At 36.9% G+C, this 27784-nt stretch overlaps 1 protein-coding gene across 4 annotated transcripts in view; it reads right to left on the minus strand.

The window, feature by feature from the left end:
• Positions 1-27784, minus strand: part of LOC138702125 (cytosolic carboxypeptidase 1-like) — a 225387-nt gene that overhangs the window by 167420 nt on the left and 30183 nt on the right. For 3 of the 4 annotated variants that reach the window (XM_069829721.1, XM_069829719.1, XM_069829720.1), the window contains exons 4-5: positions 7588-7657; positions 3343-3498 (exon numbers count right to left, since the gene is read on the minus strand). In XM_069829721.1, the coding sequence (XP_069685822.1) occupies positions 3343-3498; positions 7588-7657 (226 nt within the window). Of the gene's footprint in view, positions 1-1651; positions 1693-3342; positions 3499-7587; positions 7658-27784 lie in introns of those variants that run through there. The other variant, XM_069829722.1, reaches the window with a different exon arrangement.

Raw genomic sequence — 27784 nt, forward strand, 5'->3', positions numbered from 1 at the left:
TTCTAATGATTATAGACTCCAAAAATGACGAATGTCAGGTGCAATAGCCACAAGGATAAACACCAGTTGTACGGAAATAGCTGACATGTATTGTTCTATTTATTTTTGTTGTTCTCTTGAAAAATAGCTATTTTGACAAGGGTTGTTTTTGTAATAATGTCTTCATATTTATTGTGTATGCCAACATAAAAATTACACTTTTCATTTCTACTTCAATATAAAAGAATGTGATACAAAATAGAAAGCTTTAAAGATTTTAATTAAGAAACTTATTTCAATTTCTCTACAAATTTTCCTTCTTATATCCACAAATTCAATAAGAGACATCAGAAGCCAGGTTGAAATTTAGAGAATTTACCGATTTTTTGGTCTAGTTAGAGGAATCCGTGCCTTAACCGATAATAAAATATTTAATTAGTTGATTAACTAATGGACTTGCTCGTGTTAATTATGTAAGATTTGTCCGGCTTACAGCTGTTTCAGTGCTTCATGCACCATCCTCAGAGCCTACTAGATCACGGCGTCATCTCGAACTTCTCTGCCTGTTATGTGGGTGTGTTCCATTGTTGAAAGGTGCTGAAGAGTGGAGTCAAATAGTGTGTGTGTACTGAAATTGATCTGTGTGTTGAGAATTTGATCGGGGTGTGTTTTAGTGTGTTTGCATATTTCGTATTGTTCTAGTGTGTTGAGTTTTTGGTTCTTGGGTTGTATGTGTAGGATTTCCATGTCCGCATTTATGTTATTGTATGTATGGTTAGCATTGGTTATGTCATCGGCGTATGTAGATGTATTAAACTTTCAACAATCGAACACACCCACATAACAGGCACAGAAGTTCGAGATGATGCCATGATCTAGTAGGCTCTGAGAATTGTACATGAAGCACTGAAACAGCTGTAAGCCGCACAGATCTTACATAATTAACAAGAGTAAATCCACTAGTTAATCAATTAATTATATTCAAGTGTTAAAAGTAGTGTACGCAAGATTCAAAATGGGTAAAATATTTAAATAACATCAAATTAAAATTACATTTTACCGTTCTTACTGATGATGGTAAGACGATCTAGAATGCATTCCATTAAGCTGAATGCTTACGAAATGTCACGAGCATGCCTTTCGATATTCTGGGTAATGGAATCACTAGTATTTGAGGTAGCTTTTTATTAGTGCTGCTACAGTCTTCACTGCTACAATTCCACTAGTTCATCATTATCGCAACTGCTATCACCATCCTGGCGACACTACATGCAACATTGAAGATGGCAAAGTACGGTAACTAAAAATATCCGCACGAGACCAAATCGAAAGCATTCAAACGAGTTACACCCCTGGTTATGAATAAAATAGACATTGGCATCTTACAATGTGAGAGCACTGCCAACAAAAAATGTATTTTATCCAGGATATTACGAAACTTTTCTTTTAAGAATTATTATTCTGCTAGTGCCTTCATTATGTCGTTTTAAGGTTTCCAAATCAATCTACTTTGTTAAGGAGATCTCACAATCATGCAGGAGTGAACAGTTATGAAAACAAAAATCATGTATTTCAAAATTTTAATATAATACATATACTGGATTATGTGTCTGTAAATTGAAAGAAGTTACAGACTTATGGGATGCATGTGGGTAGGTTGCAGGATATCTACCATTTTTTAAAGTTGCAGAAAATGTCAGCACCTTGATTCATCTGGAAACAAAAAAAAAACGAAAATATTATGACAAATTTTGTTTCAGCCTGTAATCAAAACCTCAACTGCACCTAATATATTACAAAATTTTATAATTATCTATAAATCATTTTGTAAAATATACTATGATCTAAGACAAGATACAATTTGAATAAAATTTCATCATTCTTTTCGTGAAAAATACTTAACATACAGTATGTTGGAAAATAGCACAATAATGCTGTAATATTAAACACAAAGCTGGAAATTTTTTCTTTCAATCATTGTATATTAAAGTCATTTTACTATGCACTATGCTACTATCGAAACATAATGAAGTATTCCAATCATCTTGCTAGACTGATTGCCCTTCACATGGCCTTTAATTATAGGAATGACTGTACAAATTTAATGCATATTTTTTGGAGCAAGAAGACATTTAAAACAATGTTCTGGAGACACAGAACAGACAGCATAAAAAATGCTGGTAGTAAAGTTTCAGGGAAAAGTGACAAATCCCGGACACTTTTATTCTGGATACTTAGATTAGAGAACAGAAATAAATGCTGGTAGTGAAGTTCCAGAGAAGAGAGACAGACTTCATTAAAGGAACATGAAAATAAGGTGAGAACAAGCAGAGCGGATTACCAGTCTTTTTTCGATTAACCGTTATTTCCCTAACCTTCATTATGACGGATAATCGAGATTCTACCACAGTCTACTATATACAGTCACGAAGCTTGAGTTTTGAGGGTGCTAGAAACAATAGACTGTGATGGTACTATTTTGCATTGCCTGTAATGAGGCGATATTAGCGATCCTAGTGGTGAACAACTATCTAATGTTTGCATATTTACTACGTATTAAGCTTCGCGACTGTATATACTAGACTGTGATCCTATTGCAGTTTATTGTAATCTTTGTTATTTCCATTTTTTTCTATAACATCAAACTATTAAATTTTTTATTTTAAGATTTTTATGTAACTTTAAGATTTTGATAATGCCAGAAATTTGTATACAAGTCTATTGACAGATAATATCATCATCATCATCATCATCATCATCATCATCATCATCATCAGCACACCATTATTGTCGCCCTCTTTCATCCCATTATCATCACTATCATCATCAATATCTTCGTCTTTCTTATGTTAACAACATCCCTTGTACGTTGCTGAACTTAAGAACTCTTCTTATATCAAAAGAAGAACATCAATAGGCCTATATCAGAAGTTGCTATTCTGAAAATTAGTTTATTAACAAGGTTGCATAATGGATTTCGAGAACAACAAACTTAAGAAAATATAGGATGGGACCTTCACAAAAACGGATACAGTAACTGAATTATTAAGGTACATATATATTATTTGGCACAGGAGAATGCACGTGTGTGATGTTCATTGATTCCAACTAAGATCACTGTTGGAGGTAAAATATTTGTTACAACAGTTAAAACTATGTTATGAAGCTGCAGAATGGATTAAAATACGAAACAAGAAATGTTACATTATTTATATCAAACCTTTATTTTCTTCTCTATTTTGCTAGAAGTATTTCAGTTTTTCACACAAAACACATGTTATGAAAGAGCTATGATTGTATTGTCTAGTATAGACGTACAACTTGTTAATGGTGTGGAGTCTTAACCTCCTCTATTTTTATTACCTCGCTGTGCCAAGTGAGCGAACAGCCAGATCATTTCTAACATGAAGATATCCGACAGAGTTACATCCTTCACTTGGTGCTGCATTAATATCTTGACAAGCTGTTGTGATGCATTCGTGGAGGTCAGCTGGCTGATGGCTACGTATCTGATCTTCCCTGTAACAAAACAAAATGTTAACGATATTCACTACAAGACAAAGTAACAAACAAGAAGTACAGAGTGGGAGTAACATAACTGTACAGCAAAAATTATAATACAATATTAGTTCCGAATATTCATATTCATATTCTTTATTTGCCTGAAGGTACAAGAATACAAGAGGCCTCGTCAATGTAATAATATAAAAAACAATGTGTCAATATTTAAAATATTAAAAGAGTAAAAAATAATAAAATTTGACTAAAATACTACATCATTTAAAAAAAAATTCATTCATATTATAAAAGGGATTATTTATTTTGTAACCATCTCTTAATCTGAAATTTAAATTGTGTTTCATTAAGTGACTTTATATTTGTAGGTATCTTATTATATACTTTTATTGCAGTAATTAAATAGCTTGATTGTGTTTTTTGCAACCTGACATGTGGTACATTTAATTGATCATTATTTCTGGTTTCATAGCGATACAGATCTACTATACTTGTATAATTAGTAATATTCTTGTTTACATACATTAAAAGTTCAAAAATATATAGATTGTAGACTGTCAATCTTTTCATTTCTGAAAAGAGATCTACATGATAGTCTGGGTGGTGACATTGTTATAATACAAACTGCCTTTTTCTGCAGTAACAGAATGTTTGGAAGGTCAGAACTATTTCCATATAAAAGTAATCCATATCTAATAACACTTTCAAATAGTGCATAGTAAACTTGTTTTAAATAATGTTTGGGAATCTTGTACATGAGACTTCTCAAGAGATAAATTACTCTAGAAATTCTTTTACATACATAATTGACATGGCTATTCCACCTTAGTTTAGGATCCAAATACATACCCAGCATCTTTACAGATTCATTTATCACATTATTTTGGGTTTGTTTCAAACTTAGAGTTAACACATGAGTTTTTTCATCATTAACAATAAATCCATTAATTGAAAACCACTTCCTTATTTCAGCAAATGCAGCTTGCTTCATAAAATCTGACTCAGCAGTATTATTATGTGTGATAACAAAAGTTGTATCGTCAGCATACATCATAGTTTTAGCCGACACATTGTATGGCAAGTCATTTATCATAATAAGAAACAAGAATAGACCAAGAATACTTTTCTCAGAAAAAATATTTTTTTCCCACTGTTTTACTCCATAAGTACTATATTTTATTTATTTATTCTGATACAATTAAGGCCATGAGGTCTTCTCTTCCACACTACCAGAAGTGAAATATGCATTGAAGCAATAACAAAAGTACCGTCAACAATCAGCTGGGGTGACTTTGTCTCATCTCACAGAAAAAAATAAAAGTGCTGCCATCTCACATTTGTTTCAATGAAACACGTTACTAATGCCCGATTCCAATATATGACAGAACTAGTTTCAGTATGGAAATTTCAGATTGGACTTTGTGGTTCTACAGTTGGTTGTTCTGGAGGTGTTGTATTCTTTACATTATTCAGTGAATTTCTTGTGCAACAAACTCTCTATTGCAACACTAAGGTGTCTGAACACACTTGTATCTAGTTGCTGGCTATTTTACAACATTACTCTTAGGAAACAGAAAAATGTATCACGCCAAATTCAATTATAATAAAGTGTGAGAACTTTACAAACTGCAGCATGCTTGCCAGAGAGCAGTGACTAATTGAGTTGGATCAGTGCCCACACAAGCATTTACTTTCTACATCTAGATACTGAAAATAAAATTACGACCAAGTATCGAGTGACATTTCTTGATTACCTGTATTATAGCACACATTTTCTTTAGATTAGTTATTAAAGATACCAAAAAGATCCTTAAATAAAGTACAGAAGTTGAAATATCCAATCTTACTCCATTGAACTCCCTTCTCTTACATATTTATTTATTTTATTATCATATTTATTAGTCAGCTGCCGCGGTGGTCTCGTGGCTAGAGCACTGAACTTATAATCCTGTGGACTCGGGTTCGATTCCTGATGTACTCTCGATCTATAGCTTGTGTTGGGCAAGTCCTGATCCAGGTAACACAGGGGTTTTTCTCTGGGAGCTCCGGTTTTCCTGTGGCATCCCATCAACGTAGACAGTCTGCTTTTTTTTTTTAGTGTGCTATTTCATAACGCTGAATCAATATCTCAGGTTATTTAGCGTCTGAATGAAATGAAGGTGATAATGCCGGTGAAATGAGTCCGGGGTCCAAGACCGATAGTTATCCAGCATTTGCTCATATTGGGTTGAGGGAAAACTCCGAAAAAACCTCAACCAGACAACTTGCCCTGACCGGAATTCGAACCTGAGCCACCTGGTTTCGAGATCAGATGCGCTAACCATTACTCCACAGGTGTGGACTTTTATGGCGCACCCTGGGCAAAGACTCTGTCGGTAAATTGGTCTACGTAACTGGTTTCATATGGGTGAATGACGAAGAGTCTAGTATTCGCCATTAGTAAAAAAATACATACATTTATTCGTCTGGTAGAGTTAAGGCTCTGAGGTCTTCTCTTCCATTCAACAAGAACTAACCACTATAAACAATGTAATACCGGTACATAATATTCATCCATTCATAGTTTTCTGCCCAAGGGCAGGTCTTTCACTGCAAACCCAGCATTCTCCAATCTTCCCTATTTTCCGCCTTCCTCTTAGTTTCCGCATACAATCCATGGAATGGAGGATACTTGACGTCTGGAACCTTTTACAGTGGAAAGACTCATCATGCCATGTTCGCAGTTTTTCTTTGGATAGATAAATGTGTTGCTTTCGCATCTTAAAAAATCCCAGGGGGCCCCAGCACGGAGGTGAGGAGAGTGAATTTGACTAATTAAGCCCTCCGGACTTCACCGAAATTCATCGCAAGGGTTAAATATCAGGTCTATCAGGGTTTTGATTCGATCAGAGACTGGAAACAGAATTATTTTACATAACAGAAATAGTATTTAACGATTCAAGTAACGCATTTAACCTAAAAATATACCTACGTAAGCTACACTGAAAAGTAAATGATAGTATTAAAAATGTACTTTATTAAGCCTTGTAATTACATATGGTAACATTAATAACAGAGCAAAGAGAAGTTTGAGTAGACGAATCATAAAAAAGAATTTAACTCACTTATGAGGTCTTTGACTGTTTAATAAATACATTTTAAAATTCTTTTACGTATAAAGTTTGTTAGCAATGTATATTATAAATATTGTTTCAGATAATCATTTTCTTCTTATTTTTCCAGTTTTACACCTTGTTCTTTGCGACTGTAAACTTTCATGCTTATGCTTACGTGATTTGCAAACAGAACACAATCGTGAAGCGCTGAAGTATACGACAGAATATGAGGAAATGGCGTCGTTGTTATGTTTCCATGGTTACCAAGTATGTTTGCTGTTATGTTTATGTTCCCATCGTGAATGATGGTATGACTTCTTGATTTTACTGTAACGTTAACTTAACGCTTACGTTATGTTTAATTTTCATTGCGAATGAACCTTAAGGGACAAATGCTATGTACTGTATATTTCATTATATTTTATACAAATTTGTCGATTTTACTTCCAATATAAGACAGTAAAATTGGGCACTGAATAGGTAAAAACAAATGAGAAAATCGAAATTATAGACACGTAATTCTTAAAAAGAGCATTGAATATACCCTGAAACACCACATCTGCAGCATTAATGATAGAGAACAACTAAACTAGTGAAAGGTTGGAGATGCTCCAGAGGGGTGGTGAAGTTTCTCCCTTCTCTCTTGAGCTCCTTTTGGGGATTTCAAGTCAGCCAAATTATCTCATATGCATAATAAGTTCCATTTTAAAAACCGAATAACAATAATAAATTCCGTTTCCAGTCATACGAAGATAATCTGAACAATAGCGGTCATGGTATCAACCCAGTCAATCCCGCTGTTAAATTTTTTCCCGTGAAGAAAGTAATCACTGGATTAAATGTATACAATATAGAAAATAAAATAGATCACATTAAGCAACAAATGTTTAATAAGACACGCATTATACACACCGTTTTCTTCCTTCTTTCCAAAAACCCAAGAGTACAAAGATGCCTTATTTCCAAATACACTCTTTAATTAAGGAATACTTCTTACCTGCTCTAGGAGCCACGCATTCATGAAGAATCCCAGCTACACTGCAAGATACTGCTTGATCGTTGACAACCTGAAACAACAAGGAAATCCTTAAGTCCATTTCGAGTATTATTTTTAAAATACCCTTTATACTATTTTTGGACGAACTGACAGGAAGACAAAAGTCATCAGCACTCAGTTCAGAGAAAAGTTTGTACACGAGCAGAGGACAAACGAAATACTAGATTACGTCTGGTTAGTTTTATTGTAATAAGTTTGTTAATGAGTGAACGACTTTCTTGAGGTGTGCGGAGTGCAACAGACAGGTGCAGACACACTGACAGGAGACTTCTACGACACAGTGATACAAAAGTTGATCCCACGGTATGACAAATGTCTCAAGTCTGGTGGGGAATGTGTTGAAAAAAGCACAACAATTGCTGTTTCTGTTACAATAAATATTTCCGTGAAATTGTGTTTTCTTTCTGTAAACGGCCCAGGCAAAATTATTTTCTGGACGACCCTCGTAATTGGGCTCGAGTGACCAACATTGATATAAGCACTTGTTTTGACATTATTAACATGGTGGAAGAAAAAAATAATAACTTTTTATCTGCCCCATGAGATTTGTTTGCTTGTAAATACGAATTGAAAGTAAAAGAAAATAGGCTATCTATTTTCGATCAGCTTCATATTAATAAATTTAATGTTTGCATACACATATTTTTTCTCTTTTACTTAAATGAACTGGACTAATCAAAAATATTTTGACTTCTCGTTACCATACCCACAGTAGGCTACTACCGTTGCAGTACTGTCTAAATAGCCAAAGTTTTCCGTAAGGTTCGAAATTTTACAGTAAAGCTTACCTGAACATAGATAAAAGCAATAAAGTTACGATCTATTGTATTTTGCTAACCTAGAACTTCAAGATTAACTGCAGATACTGTAGTTCTATCTAGTCAAAAGACAGAAGTGTGATTATTTCTGATTTCTGTGGAGGAAAGACTCACTTATTGAGGATGTCTGCATTGAAAAGCAGTAAAGCCCATTTACAACGCTCGTTAAAGTATTGATACCTCATCCCTTTCATACAATATTATTGAACATTTTCTCAACCGAACTTCGCGTTAAAAATGTTTTACAGCTGGGGCATAAAATAGCCTATCATTCGAGGTATCGAAAAATTCGAATAACTGAACTTCGAGTTATTGGATAAATCTCACACAGAAATAATTGTATAGTTACGGTGCTGCCGGGAAATTAAAATTACCTCGAGATATCGAAAATTCAAGATACAGAAGTTCGACTGTATTTGTCTATAGTCCGGACTGTCTCAAGAGGCACGTAAAGGCTGGTTCACAATAAACCGGAAACGAGAATCGGAACGAAAACGAAAACGGTAAAATTGTTAAAATGTGTACATTTAAATGTGAGCATTCACAATTAACGAAAAGCTTGCCGGAGCCCGGGATCGGGAACGGAGAGTTGGCCAAGTTTCAACTTTGGCGTTTACGTTTCCGATCACAGCCCACTAGATTCATTCTATTGCCATCTAAAAGCTATTTTGTCGTCGTATATTTTGTAGCAAGAAGACCGTGACATAACCTATGCATTATTTTGTTCTGTGCTGTGCATCATGGAGCAAGTTTTATTTGATGAGATTCTAATAATGAGTGTTGAGGAAAATCCTCACGTTTACGATAAGCGATGCGCCTCGTATAAAGATGAGAAAATGAAGGAGAATACGTGGCTTTCAATAGCTGCATCTTTGAACACCGATCGGAAGCGAATCATATTTTATTACTGTATTGGTTGTATTACACACTACATATTCATGCTTCAATTCAATAACTACTGTTGTGTTCATTTTTGTTCTATTACAAATGTTTCTTCTCTAATTATTTTACGTTATGGTAGACTTAAAATAGGTTGTGATAATAAAGATGCATGGGCATATTTATAGTACCGTACCTAATGAAATGTTTCAGTTGAAATTTCGAAGTTGGTTAACCTGTGTTTATGTTGGCTGCCTTGTACTCATGAGAGAACGCCATTGGTCAATTATACACAAATTATAACATCAGAATGCGTAATATCGACTTTACATATCGTTATTGACATACATATCGATATGCATAGTCGTCTACGTTCTCGGTTTATTGTGAATAAAAAATTGTCATATTCACGTCCTCTGCTTCTCGTTTTCATTCTGGTTCTCGTTCCCGGTTTATTGTGAACCAGCCTTAACTCATAATAGGTAACATTCTCATACGCGAATTCCCGATGCGCTACAGTTGCATACTCTGAAAGGGGCTTCATATCTGGTGTTCTGCTGAAATACCTTTCTTCTGTTTCCGGAATCTAAATGGAATGAAAAAATGTAATTAATTCCCACATTCAATTTCGCCGAAACTGAATATCTGTCTTCAACATGAGGCTCACTTTATTTATAAGCTTCTGGACAACTGCTTGGCGTGCATACTTGGGTTACGAGTCCTTGAACTACGCCAGCTTCCCCATTCTATAAACACACAATCTGACTATTAATCTTCACTGCAATGGGGCCAAGATTCCACTTAACTTATGGCTGAACGTTACTTTTTGCTTAGAAGAAAAAATGGAAAACTTGCCTTCGCATCTTGCCATAGCGACCAAGTTTATATACAGCAGATGACAGATGCCACAAGTGTAGCAACGATAAATCTTATTATTGGCGGAGCTGGCCTCACTGGACAAAATAAGATCGGCAGTCTCTGAATCGTGCGTTAAAACTCATAGATAGACCTATCATAAAATATGCGTCTGACAGATTTTGAAATGTTTTATAAAGAGGAACTCGAAAATAATTAACAAGTGAATAATTATGCCACCAACAATAATAATTAATGGCCATAGGGCCTTTTACACTCTACCAGCAATGACAGCAACTTGTTCTTCATTATAGACTAGGCCTACTCCAAGAAGAGAAGAGCTACAGAAACACTAATTCAGATTCTAACATAATAGTGGAGCGCCGTATCGTACGCCACTGGATCCGAGGTTAGCGGGCTCGAACTAGCCCGAGGGGGCACGGTAATCAAATTCGACGGCAGCACCTTCACTGCACTGTAATGAGGTGAATGAATGAATGAATAAATGAATGGATGAATAAATGAATGGATGGATGGATGGATGGAACAATGAATGAATGGATAAATAGAGGGATGGATGGATGAATGAATTGATGGAGGGATGAATTAATGAATGGAAGAACTGATGAATGCATGGATGTATAGATGACACGATGAATTAATGAATGGATGGATAGATGGAACGATGAATTAATGAATGGATGGATAGATGGAACGATGAATTAATGAATGGATGGATAGATGGAACAATGAATTAATGAATGGATGGATAGATGGATGAATGAATGGATAGATGGAACTATGAATTAATGAATGGATGAATGAATGGATAAATAGAGGGATGGATGGATGAATGAATTGATGGAGGGATGAATTAATGAATGGAAGAACTGATGAATGAATGGATGTATAGATGACACGATGAATTAATTAATGGATGGATTGATGGAACGATGAATTAATGAATGGATGGATAGATGGAACAATGAATTAATGAATGGATGGATAGATGGATGAATGACTGGATAGATGAAACTATGAAGTAATGAGTGGATGAATGAATGGATAAATAGAGGGATGGATGGATGAATGAATTGATGGAGGGATGAATTAATGAATGGAAGAACTAATGAATGAATGGATGTATAGATGACACGATGAATTAATGAATGGATGGATAGATGGAACGATGAATTAATGAATGGATGAATGGATGGATAGATAGAGGGATGAATTAATGAATGAAAGAATGAATTGATATATGAATGAATGGATGGAGGGATGAATTAATGAATGGAAGAATGAATGGATGGATGAGTGAATGAAGGGATAGATGGATCAATGGATAGATGAATGAATGAATGAATGAATGAATGAATGAATGAATGGAAGAACTGATGGATGAATGACTGGATGAGTAAATGGATGAATGGGATGAGAAACATTTAAAAAGTAATTATGCGAAAACGTGTCCTTGCAAGGGAAATTGGGACTGAGAAGTGTCAATGTGATCTCCAAGCCTGTTGGATACTTGTCTCACTCCGATTTTCACCGTTCCATATACAGGAACATTAGAAAATGTTGAAGGGGAAAGCCGAAAATGGACGTAACCTATGAGGGGGGAAAGAAGCAACAAGACAGGGTCGCTGAGAATGATAAAAGCCTGGGCAAAGAATGGGAAAAGTGGGTAGGCCTACCGCGGTCCTCGCAAGAGGAGGTTCCGAGCCCTTGGAGTAAACCCAACGCAACGTGCTAAACATGTCAGAAGGCTTTAATTTAGAGTTTGTGTCTGTGTGTGGGGGGGGGAGAGTATAGCATTGTATGGGGCAGAAACATAGACATTACGACGAGGTGAAGAGAAGCGATTAGAAGCATTTGAAATGTGGATATGGAGAAGAATGAAGTGTGCGAAATGGTCAGAATAAGAAATGAAGCTGTGAGAAAGAAATAATAATGCTGCAACTGATCAGGAAGAGAAAATTGAATTGACTGCGTCATTGACTAAGAAGAAACTGTCTACTGGAAGGAATGGTGAACGGGAGGAAAGTTCGTGGCAAAAGAAGATATCAGATGATAGACGACATTAAAATATTGTATAGGGTCATATGCGGAGACTAGGAGAAAGGCGGAAAAAATAAAAGACTGGAGGATGCTGGGTTTGCAGTGAAGGACCTGCCCTTGGGCAGAACACTATGAATGAATGAAAAAGAAACAAAACCCTATAACGGCTCAGAAGACATGGCCGTGAAGAAGCAGACGGACGAATAATATGCGAAAAACTGATTTTTCGGTATCTTGGCTGCTGAAAAAAAAAAAAAGAGACAATGTTCTGTAACGCAACAAAATTCGTGGCAATCGCTAACCTACTTGTCAATGTTGTACATGAAGTACCAGCAATGCTGGCAGGTTCAATAAATTATCCGATGAACCAAAGCAGATGTGAATACTTGACAGACTGGGCATTATCTCTGCCAGTACAGTATATTTAGAGAGCCTCACTGGACGACATGCAGGCAGACGTCAGTTGTACTACGATATGAGAGCCAACCACTTTAATATTGTGCAGTCAGAAGTAACTGGGTTGTCGCTTCCTCGTGACAGTAAAGAAAACGGTATCAGCAAATGACACTTTACATTTTAATCGATTTTAACGAAGCAGTTGTCTAGCATCGGTGGAATTAGGGAAGGCGAAATGAGTCCCAGGATTCACATGGTATTACCTGACATTCGGCTTACACTTGGGAAAAGGCTCGGTTAAAGCACAACCAGGCAATCCGCTCGAGCCAACCCTGATATCATTTCTCACTGCAGTATTAAACGCCACTACACCAGATAAACGCGTGTCAAATTATTCGCGACCTTATTTTCGCAAATCCACATTTCCACTGCCGAAATCCCATATCTGTTCTAACCCTTATAACAACTCACTAATAACGGAGAATACCATTCTCTTCCTCAACAGCTGTACACTTCCAACTGCCGACACGATCCTGAATCATTAACCGCGGTTAGAACCATGCACAGAACGTCAAATTATTTCGTCCCTCTTTTTATAATAATTTATTTATTTTTATTTATTTATTTAGAATATTAACGTGCAAAAACAACAGCACAACGCCAATTACAGTTTAGCACGATACAAAACAGAACAAAACAACAAATGATGATGAGAATGAATGATAGAAAATGGCAATGAGATGAAATACAAAAAAATAATAGTCTACATCAATCATTGATCAAATAATAATTATAAAATTATAAATTTAGTACAATGAGATAATTGAAACAATGGAATAGTCTACATTAATCAATTGACCAAATGCAAGAAATAAAATGGACAAATAATTAATAATAATAATAATTATTATAATAATAATAACAATAATAATAATAATAATAATAATAATAATAATAATCTTTATCTTTATTATTATTATTATTATTATTATTATTATTATAAAGACATAGAGAGGAACATAGGTTAAGGGTGTTTGAGAATAAGGTGCTTAGGAAAATATTTGGGGCTAAGAGGGATGAAGTTACAGGAGAATGGAGAAAGTTACACAACACAGAATTGCACGCATTGTATTCTTCACCTGACATAATTTGGAACATTAAATCTAGACGTTTGAGATGGGCAGGGCATGTAGCACGTATGGGCGAATCCAGAAATGCATATAGAGTGTTAGTTGGGAGGCCGGAGGGGAAAAGACCTTTAGGAAGGCCGAGACGTAGATGGGAAGATAATATTAAAATGGATTTGACGGAGGTGGGATATGGTGATAAAGAATGAATTAATCTTGCTCAGGATAGGGACCAATGGCGGGCTTATGTGAGGGCGGCAATGAACCTTCGGTTTCCTTAAAAGCCAGCAAGTAAGTAAGTAAGTAGTAATAATAATCATAATCATCACCACCACCATTAATGACTTCAATGACTTTTATTGCTTTTTGTAGGTAATACAGTTTTATTTGGTTTTAGTATTTAAATAATTACTATATCATCAAGCTCTGATTGAGGTTCTGGCTGATATGTACATCTATTATCAGGCAGTACATCTCACTTGACGATATGTGTCAGAGAAAGAACAATTGTTTGTATGCATCTGAAGTCTGACTAGTGTAATATGTAGCTAGTCAGCGATATATGCAATGGAGGGGGAAAGGAACTGGCCACCCTACCCCATTATCTGCTGGCCTAGTTGCCTCACAAGTGGTACTTATTGGTATCACTTGTCAGGTTCAGACCTGTATTCGGACAGTTGACTAAACAACAACACTGGACAGAGTACAAGCAGTGGCGGTGCGACAATAAGAGCACAAGAGCACGTGAACACCTTGTTTCCATTAATGCACGACTAGTTTTATTATTTAATACCGTATTGACGTAGTGGGGATGTATAATATCAGGATCGAGTATTTCAAACTTCCCGCATCTTGCATAAACTTCTTATGTAAACTTGGCAACATCCGTTCACGTACAAGCCGTGCTCCTTTCAAGAAGGTTACAGAAATTTCACGCATGCGCGGGAGAAAATTGTCTTTCGCTGGCCGCTTATGACTCGTCAAGAGCACAAAGCATTAAGTGAACACTGAATCTATCCTACAGATGTCAGGTGCATCGATGCCTATCGTTTACGCGCTATATCTCGAGGAGAAAATTTAATAAGTCTGTATTTTAGCCTGCAGGTGTCAGCATCTCACTGTCGGAACGTTCACTTTATGTGGATGTGTGTACAGTGCTGCTACGAGATTGTAGTTTGTGAATTACTATATTTCAGTGTCAGCATAATAGCATAGTTTGGCTTTCAAACACGTGCTGGCTGAATGTGATGGTGGTATGAATTTAAATATCCGTATGGTGGTGTATATTATTTAAGAACAATATTTACTGGTATGTATTTATAGTAATCAATCTATGCGAATGGGATTACAATACTGGTATAGGCTATAGTGTATCAGTGTGTTGTGAATCAAAATATATTACTGAACACACGCTTTTGTAAATTGTTTTATGTATTAATTTTTAACAAACGTAAACAATGAACTCTGTTCAAGTAATAATTTTGAAGAGTAAATAACTGGGTAAACTGGCTTTCTAGGAAAAATTGGAAATAAAAAGACTAGGTATTATTATTATTATTATTATTATTATTATTATTATTATTATTATTATTATATGTTGTTTTGAATTTATATACGGTTTTTTCGACAGTCAAACATTGGAATCATGACATTTCATATTAGGCTAAAAACGTACGATTTCAAATTCTCTTCGATTTTGGAACACACAATTGTGAACACACATAATATTTTATCGCGAGCCGCCACTGAATACAAGCATACAGCTGTGTACAGCCAGTTCTTACAGCAGACATATACTGTATATCTTGATTTTATTTCCAGGAATCGAACGTCCCCACTTGAATCACTGCAATACTATTTTAATATAGATCCTGGCAGCGGCACATAAAGGGAAGATTCCACGAAAGAAGTGGAATATTCATGAAGAAGAGGCGATCTCAGTCTGGGTTCACGCTACAGAATGTTCCGCACGGAAGGCGTGCACGAGTCGAGAACACGAAGAAGCGTGAATTGGAAGGTATAATAACAACGCCACTTTGATATATCTGTGCCGACGGATGTTTATGAAACTAACCCACCGCTCTGCATGACTGCATTAGGTTGCCATAGAAACACACTGCTGGCGCCCTCCTCAGAAAAGCGCACTCGTACAGTTCCGTGAAGAACAAGTGAAGAATAGAAAACGAAACAAGGAGAGGTGAAAAGACCGAATGCAGACATGACAGATGAACGAAGGAAAAAAAATAAAGGAAGGATGAAGTAGTACGAAAAAAGAAGAAGTCAATGAGGACTGGAATCCATCACCATCACCACAGAAATCTGATCTCAAACACTCGGCTGGAATGCACAATTGCACACACAGTCTCGGTGCTTGTCTCTACAAGATGATTGGTTTTTCTCAGGATAAAGTTATTATTTATCAGACTGATCATCCGACTTGTTGACTGAAATTGTTCACAACCACATCGCGACGTTAATAATAGTGCATTCGTGATAGGCTGCGAACTTTTGACTTCGTGAAGTTAATTTGAGGAAATACACGTTCGTGTGTATCACATAGATGAGGGAGGGCCGATAAAATTATCGTATAATTAACCCTCCTGTTACCAAGGTTCATTACAACTTGCTAATATCAAAGGGTGTAATACAATTACCCCCGTCAAAATCATATACAAATCTTTGTTAAGAACTTGGAATATTTAACAATTTATGCATTATTGACTGTAGATCTCCAGAAAATGTTTTTTAATGTACTTCACTCCCACCCCTTCTACTAATGAAGTTCAACCGTCCTGCACACAGATGCAAGACCGCATATACAGTCATAGTAGACTTACGGTCATAGTAAACAGTACGTTCCAAAAATATGTTCGCGTTTTCCAGTGACGAAAGAGCTTTCAATATTTAATCATTTTCGCACAGGTACTGTCGTCCATCTGCCTACGTCATGTCCCGGTTTCCCCAACCTGCTTTTATTCGCCAGCTAGTGGCTGGGCTGTCTTAGCTCTTTTCTGAGAACATTAATTTCTGTTAGGAATTGGACGTCTACGTAATATTATACAACTGTTTAAAACAACTTAAATAAAAGGGCCTCGTTAAGTAATTAACTGTCACGTGATTTCCTCCCTTTCTACGACCCTACGACATAACCACTTGGACGGACAGTAGATAGTATGTCTGAGTAATTTTATCTTTTCGGATCGGGCAGGAGTGAAGATTGAATTTACAGCACGTAAGGTACTCTTTTATAGAGTAGGTATAGAATTATTTCAACACAAGTTACTAGTACGAAGGACGAAACTGGTAATTGGGATTAAGTACAATAGTCTATAGTGCGATAATATGCACATTAGAACTGAAGCCTGTATCGAAATGAACGGCCACCATTTTGAAAAATCTGTTTAAATATCCATATTATGATTATTTTTCAATTTAACTTCATTCTCTATATTGCACGCTAATGTGCTGTAGACAGTATAATATACACTGCATAATGAATACGTCCACATGGACAGCTCAGTTCGTGAGTAAAAACACTCATTGTTAATACAGTACTGTATTTTGATTAAACAAAAACCTAATGAAAATGGTCAAACTCAAAATCGCGATATTTCCTAGTTTACATAAATGGATGGACTACTTTTCTTCCCTCCTATACCTAGCAAAGTGATTTGTTTGTATATTACGTCAGTATCATCGAACTCCAGTCGTGGAAGGGGGTAGCAAACGGCGTTGATCCAAAGGTATAGCCAGGTTAATATTAAAAATGTTAGTAAAAATAAAATGATGTCCCTGTACAAGATAACATACCGTATACAGTAAATTTAAGCTTACCTCACATCCATTTCAAGACAAACTCCTAAAAGCTATATTTATAGTTTTGACATAGTGGACAACACAGCTATAAGCTATGAATGTCACAGTGCTATGACATAAATTGGAAATCATTTCAGTTATTTGTTGAAATTTAAATATTGGAATACAATCTATAGAACCATGAACATCTTCAAAAGATTCGTTGAAATAAAATAATAAAAAAATATATAAATCTAAAAATAAATAAATACAAATGTAAATTTAATGAAACAAAATTTAGTTCTTCGATGAAATTCAAATATTCGAACACCACCTATACTACAACAGTCATCTCGAAAAAAAGGGTTCACCAATACTTATTTCTAACATAATTACTTCTTTTAGAATAACCATAACACACTGGAATACTAATATAAAAAACTGGAAACCAAAGGTCATGATAATATAAATAACAATATGAATAATGACATAAATAACCCGAAAGAAAATAATTTGGAACCTGACAAACTCATAAGTGAAGAAAATTAAGCTGCAGATTGAATTTTATATCCTCAATCAAGAGGGGTTAGAAGATCACCCCACATGAATAAAGCGAATTACTTCTTGAAACAGATGAATTCTTATTTATTTACTAGACATAGCAGACAAATGCTGCGTGTTCAGTTCAAAGTGTGTCATGGCTCGCTGTATGCCGTCATGTGGCTAGCCGATGAGCCTAGAGAATTCAATCTTCCTACACTTCCGCAGAGGTGTATTACCTATGTGCCAGAGAAGTTGCCTAGCAAGTACGGCGTTCATTCAGAAGAGAACTTACCGATACGTACCGTAACGCCGGTAGTGGCAGGAATGTGAACTGTTTGGAAACACGTACTGAGTTGAGTTTTTTTCTTACTGTCTGGATATGGGGAGAGGGTTAAGAAGATTACTTACGTATAGTATTTGTTGACATTAACTTCGACGGTCAACATGGACACGCAGCATTTGATTTGTGTTGTAGAATGTTGCCGTACGCAACCGATGATAACAAATACCCTGGATACGGCTTGCCCGCGCAAAACACAGTTCGAAAGAGGTTATGGTAGCACACAGACCGTACAGACCGCCATCTGTTGCTACGACGTTAAAGTTATACCGTACACGTTCTCAAGTTCAGATTGAACGCCTTGATTAATAGGCAACTTCTCTGACATAAAAGCTGAAAGTCGCTTCAAATCGCTGACTCACAACAGTGACGTCATGACACGCTTTGAAATGAACACCCAGTACAAGAAATTTAAAAAATAAATATGGACAAAATGGAAACAATACTCAAAAATCATTAATGGGATAATCCTATTACCCCCCCTTGGTAGCAGGAGGGTTAATAAGGGCTTATCCTACGGGCATTATCGTACATCGTGAGAGTAAAAATTATCGTACTGACCAAGAATCGGCCATCCTTTCTTTGGGGAACTCTACAACATCATCCGAATAAACTGATTCGTTTACATGTCCGACAGTTCAAGAGAAATCGCTGAACAGTGACGGATAGACAGAAACCCAAAAACCACTGCCGCCCGCGGTATCGGGGATCACGAAACTGTACATTTTGTGAAACTCTGGGAGCTTTAACTCCTGTAATTGCTAGTGTACAGCGGCGTGCTTTGCCAGGTGCCTGTGTTTACTATAAATTCCGCTCTTCTAATGAGTCCGGTGTTCCCACTACACGGCGGACAGTTCGTTCTATTGCAGGAAGTACATCTTCTTCAGAGTGGGAGATCGCGACCAACTTTGACACCCTGCCAAAAATCACGGTCCAGAAACCAGGAACACCTGCTGTCCGATACCCGCCTCCTTTCAAGGCCGTCCTTAAGACAGAACCCATCTCTCGCAGGTGAATCTCAGCAAAGCAGCTGATTTATTGATTTTAAACTGCCTCGTTGCAGGAAGTATTACGATCTGAGAGACAACTGCTTAATAAGAAAGGAAAGCAACACGCTCAGAATCTCATCACAAGACAGTAACACCTTTCAGTATCTGAAGACTTGAAGTGAACAAGGATTTGTGTGTCATATTTGTGAAAATTGTGTTTTTACTGGAATAATAATTTATGAACCTAGTCCTACAACATAAATAAGTCACAAAGTCCAGACGCGTTGCTGTATCGTTTTATTAGGCGTTGACAGATGGGGGGACGTGTATGTGACAATACCTTCAAAGTATATTATAAGTATCACCCATTTTCATGGACAGTTTCAAAATGACACTTATTGTTAGATCTTTATTTCAAGTCTTCATTTACATCACCGATTTCGGTTGAGAGAGACATATTAAAATCAGTAGATATTTTAAGCGAATATGTGAAAAATAAATGACACAATAATCTATTTATACAGTACAATCTGTAAAAGAAATCAAGGGTGCTATGCATAGAAATTTCGCTAGCCCGCGCTACGAGCGTGCTAAACTAACCCCGGCTATCCACTGGTTACTAGTACAGAATTCAAATCATATCCTATCGCTAACACTGGTTTATGAATACGAAAAACGCTGATCATCCACCGGAAGCCCGCGCTAAAAATGTCTATGAATACGGCCCCAAATGTCTTACGTCTCAGGATTATAAAGAATGTTTTTTGTCTAATCCAGGAATATGAATATTTTTTTACCCAGAGCTGCTTCATATAGTGCTGGACTTCACATTTCTGTATACAGTGTCATCACCACTTTAATACTTTCGTATGTAATTCTCATACTAGACATATACCCTCTTCCTTATGGTCCCCCCCCCTCTTTTTACCGATATTCCAATCTAGGATTCTTCGTCATTTATCATTTGCTAATTTCCCTTATTTTTTCTTCCTATCTAGTCAGCTATACTACCTAACTTTTAAACCTAATCGACTCCCTAGCCTCTAAGAGCCGTATTCATAGACATTCTTAGCGCGGACTTCCGGTGGATGATCAGCGAACTAACGTTTTTCGTATTCATAAAACAGTGTTAGTGACATGATATGTTATGAATCCTGTACAAGTAACCAGTCGATAGTCGGGGCTAGTTTAGCACGCTCGTAGCGCGGGCTAGCGAAATGTCTATGCATAGCACCCCTAAGGGCCGTATTCATAGACATTCTTAGCGCGGACTTCCGGTGGATGATCAGCGAACTAACGTTTTTCGTATTCATAAACCAGTGTTAGTGACATGATATGTTATGAATCCTGTACAAGTAACCAGTCGATAGCCGGGGCTAGTTTAGCACGCTCGTAGCGCGGGCTAGCGAAATGTCTATGCATAGCACCCCTAAGGGCCGTATTCATAGACATTCTTAGCGCGGGCTTCCGGTGGATGATCAGCGAACTAACGTTTTTCGTATTCATAAAACAGTGTTAGTGACATGATATGTTATGAATCCTGTACAAGTAACCAGTCGATAGCCGGGGCTAGTTTAGCACGCTCGTAGCGCGGGCTAGCGAAATGTCTATGCATAGCACCCCTAAGGGCCGTATTCATAGACATTCTTAGCGCGGGCTTCCGGTGGATGATCAGCGAACTAACGTTTTTCGTATTCATAAACCAGTGTTAGTGACATGATATGTTATGAATCCTGTACAAGTAACCAGTCGATAGCCGGGGCTAGTTTAGCACGCTCGTAGCGCGGGCTAGCGAAATGTCTATGCATAGCACCCCTAAGGGCCGTATTCATAGACATTCTTAGCGCGGGCTTCCGGTGGATGATCAGCGAACTAACGTTTTTCGTATTCATAAACCAGTGTTAGTGACATGATATGTTATGAATCCTGTACAAGTAACCAGTCGATAGCCGGGGCTAGTTTAGCACGCTCGTAGCGCGGGCTAGCGAAATGTCTATGCATAGCACCCCTAAGGGCCGTATTCATAGACATTCTTAGCGCGGGCTTCCGGTGGATGATCAGCGAACTAACGTTTTTCGTATTCATAAACCAGTGTTAGTGACATGATATGTTATGAATCCTGTACAAGTAACCAGTCGATAGCCGGGGCTAGTTTAGCACGCTCGTAGCGCGGGCTAGCGAAATGTCTATGCATAGCACCCCTAAGGGCCGTATTCATAGACATTCTTAGCGCGGGCTTCCGGTGGATGATCAGCGAACTAACGTTTTTCGTATTCATAAACCAGTGTTAGTGACATGATATGTTATGAATCCTGTACAAGTAACCAGTCGATAGCCGGGGCTAGTTTAGCACGCTCGTAGCGCGGGCTAGCGAAATGTCTATGCATAGCACCCCTAAGGGCCGTATTCATAGACATTCTTAGCGCGGGCTTCCGTGGATGATCAGCGAACTAACGTTTTTCGTATTCATAAACCAGTGTTAGCGATATGATATGATATGAATCCTGTACAAGTAACCAGTCGATAGCCGGAGCTAGTTTAGCACGCTCGTAACGTGGGCTAGCGAATGTCTATGAATAGCACCCTAATTCTCTACTTTAGCCCTTTATACTATACTGTCTACTCTACTACAATTTGCCTATCACTCCTATTCAGTATCTACATATTGGAGGCCTCATGGCCTTAACTCAGCCTGGTAAAATAAAATAAATTATTATTATTATTATTATTATTTACTAATTTTTCTATTGTCAATACTTGTCCTGTATGACTTGAGGCTTTCCCGGCGTTTGATATAGAATAACTCTTCTCGGGTTCTCAGCCAGGTGAGTTGGAGATAGCTTCCAAGCTTTCGACGGCTAGCTCTGCCATCTTCTTCAGCCCTGAAGAAAAGGGCAGAGCTAGCCGTCGAAAGCTTGGAAGCTAATCTCCAACTCACTGGCTGAGAACCCGAGAAGAGTTATTCTAATACTTGTCCTATCAGTTACTTTTTTATACACTCTCCATTCTTAACTTTTACCTATTTTGATTGATTCCCTTATTCACTCGTTCACCTTGATTCTTCCTCTCCTATCCCCTATCATCCCTCCTTGTCTACTATTATACAGAGTGAACCCTAAGTAATGTCATTAATTTCAGGGGGTTATTCTTTAAGATATTTCAAACAAAAAAGTTTAATACAATTTTGCTCGTTTTCGCTTCCTTTTCGAGATAAAAATTGTTTTATATGAAACATTTCATACCGTGTTTTGAGAAAGCCATTGATTTAATTCCCAATATCCTCAGTCAATTTAACAGAGCAGTGTATTGTGATAATAAATGATTGAAAGAATTTTAGTTCTGTCCTTTAAATATGCAGAAATTTGTTCCGAACAAATGTAACATTTTAAAATTCCTTTTCAAAACGAAAATTTGACATATATTATATTATAATTATTAATATTATATTATATTATATAACTTATATTTGCCTCCAACAATTAATTTTCTTTCTTTTGTTCTTAATGTTTCAAATATCACATTATATTCTGGTCCTACATGTTTATTGTATTCAGGATCCTTGTGGTCACTAAAATTCTTTCAGCTGATGTCTTTAACGAATAAATAAAAAAAAAAAAAAAAGAAAATCTTATTTTGGCACATAACAGATCCCTAAGTGATTTCAATTATGAATGTGTGAAGACTTCTGTAGTTCAAGAAAATAAAATATGAACAGTAAATCATTTGCAACATGCAAAGAGAGTCGATTATTGCGGAAGGTGGTAAAACGAAGTCTACGATATACAGGGTTAGTTAAAAGTCCCGCACCACCTAAATAACTTTTGAAGCATACGGTTCAGTGACATGAAACTTGGTATGTGAGGATAACCATATACTAAGAACTCAATAATGGTATTACCGAGTTTTTTCTACTTCCGGTTTAACCGGAAGTAACTCCAATTCTCTTATTTTAAATGGAACACCCAATATATATTTTTATTTTTGAATGGTGCTCATTAAGAGCTTTTCAAAAAGTACCCACACTTGATACTTCTGCACAAATTCAGTGTTGCTAAGTCAAGAAAACAGAAAAGTGTATCGAATATTAAAAAACGCCTTCCTTAACAAAAATAAAACAAAGCTAGCTCACCTTCTAAATTATGTGTTCAAATTGGTAGCCCTCAGCTGCTTTACAATGTGCCACTCGATCATAGAAACCATTTAAGGAATGATTTAATCAGGCTTTAGTAATATCTTGCACCACTTCCATTTTTACTTAGCAACACTGAATTTGTACAGAAGTATCAAGTGTGGGTACTTTTTGAAGAGCTCTTAATGAGCTTTATTCAAAAATAAAAAAATATATATTGGGTGTTCCATTTAAAATAAGATAGTTGAAGTTACTTCCGGTTAAACCGGAAGTAGAAAAAACTCGGTAATACCATTATTGTGTTTTTAGCATATGGTTATCCTCACATACCAAGTTTCATGTCATTGAACCGTATACTTCAAAAGTTATTTAGGTGGTGCGGGACTTTTAACTAACCCTGTATAAGAAAATATGTCTCATCATCGTAACTCGGGTTGGGGGGGGGGCGTTCCAAATGTTTTTTGAATTTCGTTTCTAAGTGCAACAGAAATTACCGTAATAAGAGTTATTTGTTCGTAATTTAATGTAGCTATTTTCAGTTCACAAGGTTACTACATAATACGAGTATGACTGTGATTTCTGATTTGTAAGAATGCCATTTTCAACTGTATATTGAAACTAAAGCTAGCTCAGGTCAGAAAATAATCTCCGGTTTGCATTTTGCCGTTGGAACGCTTCTAGACATGTTGGGTAAAATACTGTGGGTTTTGGAACAGTTGCCAACTACGATACAACAGAGAACACTTTCTGTGTCTGTCGAGAATGTAACTCCAGGAAAATATTTTAATGGAAATGTAGGTTACAGACAATTTAAAGTCACGCAGCAAGACAAGTTCTTCTCCTCCTTTTTACCTTTGTTGCTTCTTTTTCGTTATGCAATACAGACGGCCTTATATATTTTTTCAAGAACTATTTATGGTAAGTGAAGGGAGTAGCAGTAGTACTGTGAGGGATGGGCGGTGTACAGACCACTCAAAATGACCTCACGGGCTGTTTTCCTTCCCGGAGACACCACAGAGTCGACAGAGGACCAGCAAGGAACGCCTGGCCAGACTGATCGTCTTTGTCAGTGTTATCATTACCACATACAGCAGTCATGTCAATTGATGCCCATAGGAGCAAGCGCGCGCTTTAGAGCCCAGGAGAGCCTGAGCACTTTACAGCGGAAAGGAAAGAGACAGACGAAAGAGGTGGTATATGCCGCTTGGTCGAGCTATATTCAGGGATGGCCAGCACTGATTCAATAGATAAAGGGAAGAGAACTTATTAAAACTGTATCCATGTTAATTTTTAGATTTGCCTGAGAAGTATAAGTGCATTATAAGAATGTAAGTTTTAATTTTAATGCTCATTTTTCACAAGTTTGATTTTTTATTCAAAATAAATATTTTCTCAACTTTTCGTATAGAAAAGTGAAATTTTCAGATATAGGCCTATTTATTTAGTAGCCTTACAGAATGTTTTCGTAAATCTAATATACCGTATATACGTATTACTGAAGATAGTGTATTGAAAATTTTGAAAATATTCGCATGGAAATTGTTTGTAAGGAAATGAATTAATAAAGTAACTACTGTTACATCATAAGCAAAAGATACGTGCCCATGTGTTGTAAAAATGTCAGCTCTATAGCTTCAGCAGATTTCGAGAAAATAATTTAATATTCTGATGATAGGAGGTTGCTCACAAATATCACCTTAAAAGCATAATGCAATATGAGTTTTGTTATGTAATATTAGTTACACTTAAAACAGATACAGCACCTAGGTAACTTTGCTTTGTACTGTAATATTGTTTTCATTAGTTTATTGATTACTTTTATAAGGCTGAAGATACCATCAATATCAATTCCAACTTATGTCATACGCAATCTCTTTTTTTGGGGGGGGGGGATATCACTTTCTTTATGAATTGTGTGTTTCATCCATTTAGTACAGTATAGTTGTACCACTACGGAATTTAAGTGAATATTCCTTCTTAACTCTCTATTATGTTATTAAGATTTAAAACACAAGTGCAATATTAAGAAATCAGTGTTAGTACTTTTGTTTTACAGACAATATAGATAATATCAAACAGAAAGAAGTCATATAAAAATAAAGAAATCAAATTTCACGTTCCGTTTGAAGTTTGTGCACCACTGTTTTCTTAATCCAACAGGCTGCTTATTCATATACACAACCCTTCCTTTTTCCATACTTAGCGCTTGATGCCTGCGCACGACGTCAAGGTCAGAAAAATGCGCTTGCTTTGACATCACTGACATACAGTTATACAATGCCACACTCCACAAAAAAACACTTCGTTAGTATCTTCCTCAGTTTTTTTCCCACAGGTTCGCAAAAAATGCGCCTTTTCCTGTTAAAAAAGCTTCATTTGCCATTCCCTTTGACTTCCTGACAGCAGCTCACGTCACTACTTGCAGTAGGCTACAACTCAAGCATTTTAAGTTGCCCACTTGTTCCACTGCCTCATTTCGAATTCTCACGTTTACCGCCTTTATTTTTCTTCCGATGACCATGATCTTAGTCTTGTTTGAATTTATCTTCACCCAATACTGCTTACAGCTGTCACTTAGCTCCATTAACATATCACTTCCTCTTCTGCTAACAACGCCTTACATTTTATAACCTTAACAATAATAGGCTCCAACATTATCCTTGATGAAACCATTTGACTCGTTTTGTCCTCATGAGCCCTTTAACTACTGCTACATACCAAGAAAGGGAAGGTCGACGTCACTTCAGACAGTACAAACGCAAGATAAAAGTTACGTCCAGCCCCTTCAGAAGAAAAATACCATTCACAATGAAAATTGAACATAACCGTAATATAAACACAGAAGTTTGCGCCCAGGCTACCAAATGGGATCATTCACAATGATTCACATAAGCATTGACATAAACATTACCGTAAGACGTTAACATGAAAGTTTGCAAACTCCAAACTTTCATGCTTAAGGCTCATTCACAATGAAAATTAAACATAACGTAAGCGTTAACTTAAGAATATAAACGTTACGGTAAAATCAAGATCATTCACGATGGGAACATAAATATAACCGCAAACATGCTTGGTAACCATGGAAACATAACAACGACGCCATTTCCTCATATTCTGTCGTATACTTCAGCGCTCCACGATTGTGTTCTGTTTGCAAATCACGTAAGCATAAGCATAAAAGTTTGGAGTTTGCAAACTTTCATGTTAACGTCTTACGGTAATGTTTATGTCAATGCTTATGTGAATCATTGTGAATGATCCCATTTGGTAGCCTGGGCGCAAACTTTTGTGTTTATGTTACGGTTATGTTTAATTTTCATTGTGAATGGGCCTTTATGCTTACGTGATTTACAAACAGAACACAATCGCGGAGCGCTGAAGTATACGACAGAATATGAGAAAATGGCGTCGTTGTTATATTTCCATGGTTACCAAGTATGTTTGCGGTTATGTTTATGTTCCCATCGTGAATGATGGTATGACTTCTTGATTTTAATGTAACGTTTATATTCTTAAGTTAACGCTTACGTTATGTTTAATTTTCATTGTGAATGAGCCTCAAAACTTCAAATTCTTACCGGTAATCTAACTCGAATAGCCTACGTCACATTTTTGCGGTAGGAGACGCTTCCTACTTGTACTCATTCTTCGTAAACAGACCTGACAAAAAGATAAATGATGCAGAGATCTATTTACCCTTCCGCCTCCAATGGATTTCCCCACTGGCAACGCGAGTGGCTGCTGTCTTCATAAATATTTTCAGATCGCGAGTCCTCAGACCAGACATTGAGTTAATATTGGGAGAGTGACGTCAAATGAGTTTCTGGAGCTGGCAAAATATTTATTCCTATGATCGTTTTATTATCCCGTCCGTCTCTCCCAGTTTGCTGAAATCTCGGGCGCTTGATAGCGGGCAGGGTTGCTCTGGCGCCTCTCCAAAGAACGCGGGTTGGTAAATACAGAAGCTGGCGCTATCGGGGTACAAGATCAAAGCGCTCGAGCGGGGAACCTCTGCCAAGGTCTCCCTTGGCTATTTTCTGGGGATATTGTCATGTTGCCTCCGAAGTGTAACGAAACGCCGAGTAACTAATGCGAGCGCTCATCGGCCATCCCGCCAGCGATCCATCTCGTGTGACAGCACACGTGCGCGCACAGCTGTTCCCACGATGTAATAGCCGTTTAATTACTAACAATTTGCCTAT

Source organism: Periplaneta americana, chromosome 6 (genome assembly GCF_040183065.1).
Source record: "Periplaneta americana isolate PAMFEO1 chromosome 6, P.americana_PAMFEO1_priV1, whole genome shotgun sequence".
Classification (NCBI taxonomy): Eukaryota; Metazoa; Arthropoda; class Insecta; order Blattodea; family Blattidae; genus Periplaneta; species Periplaneta americana.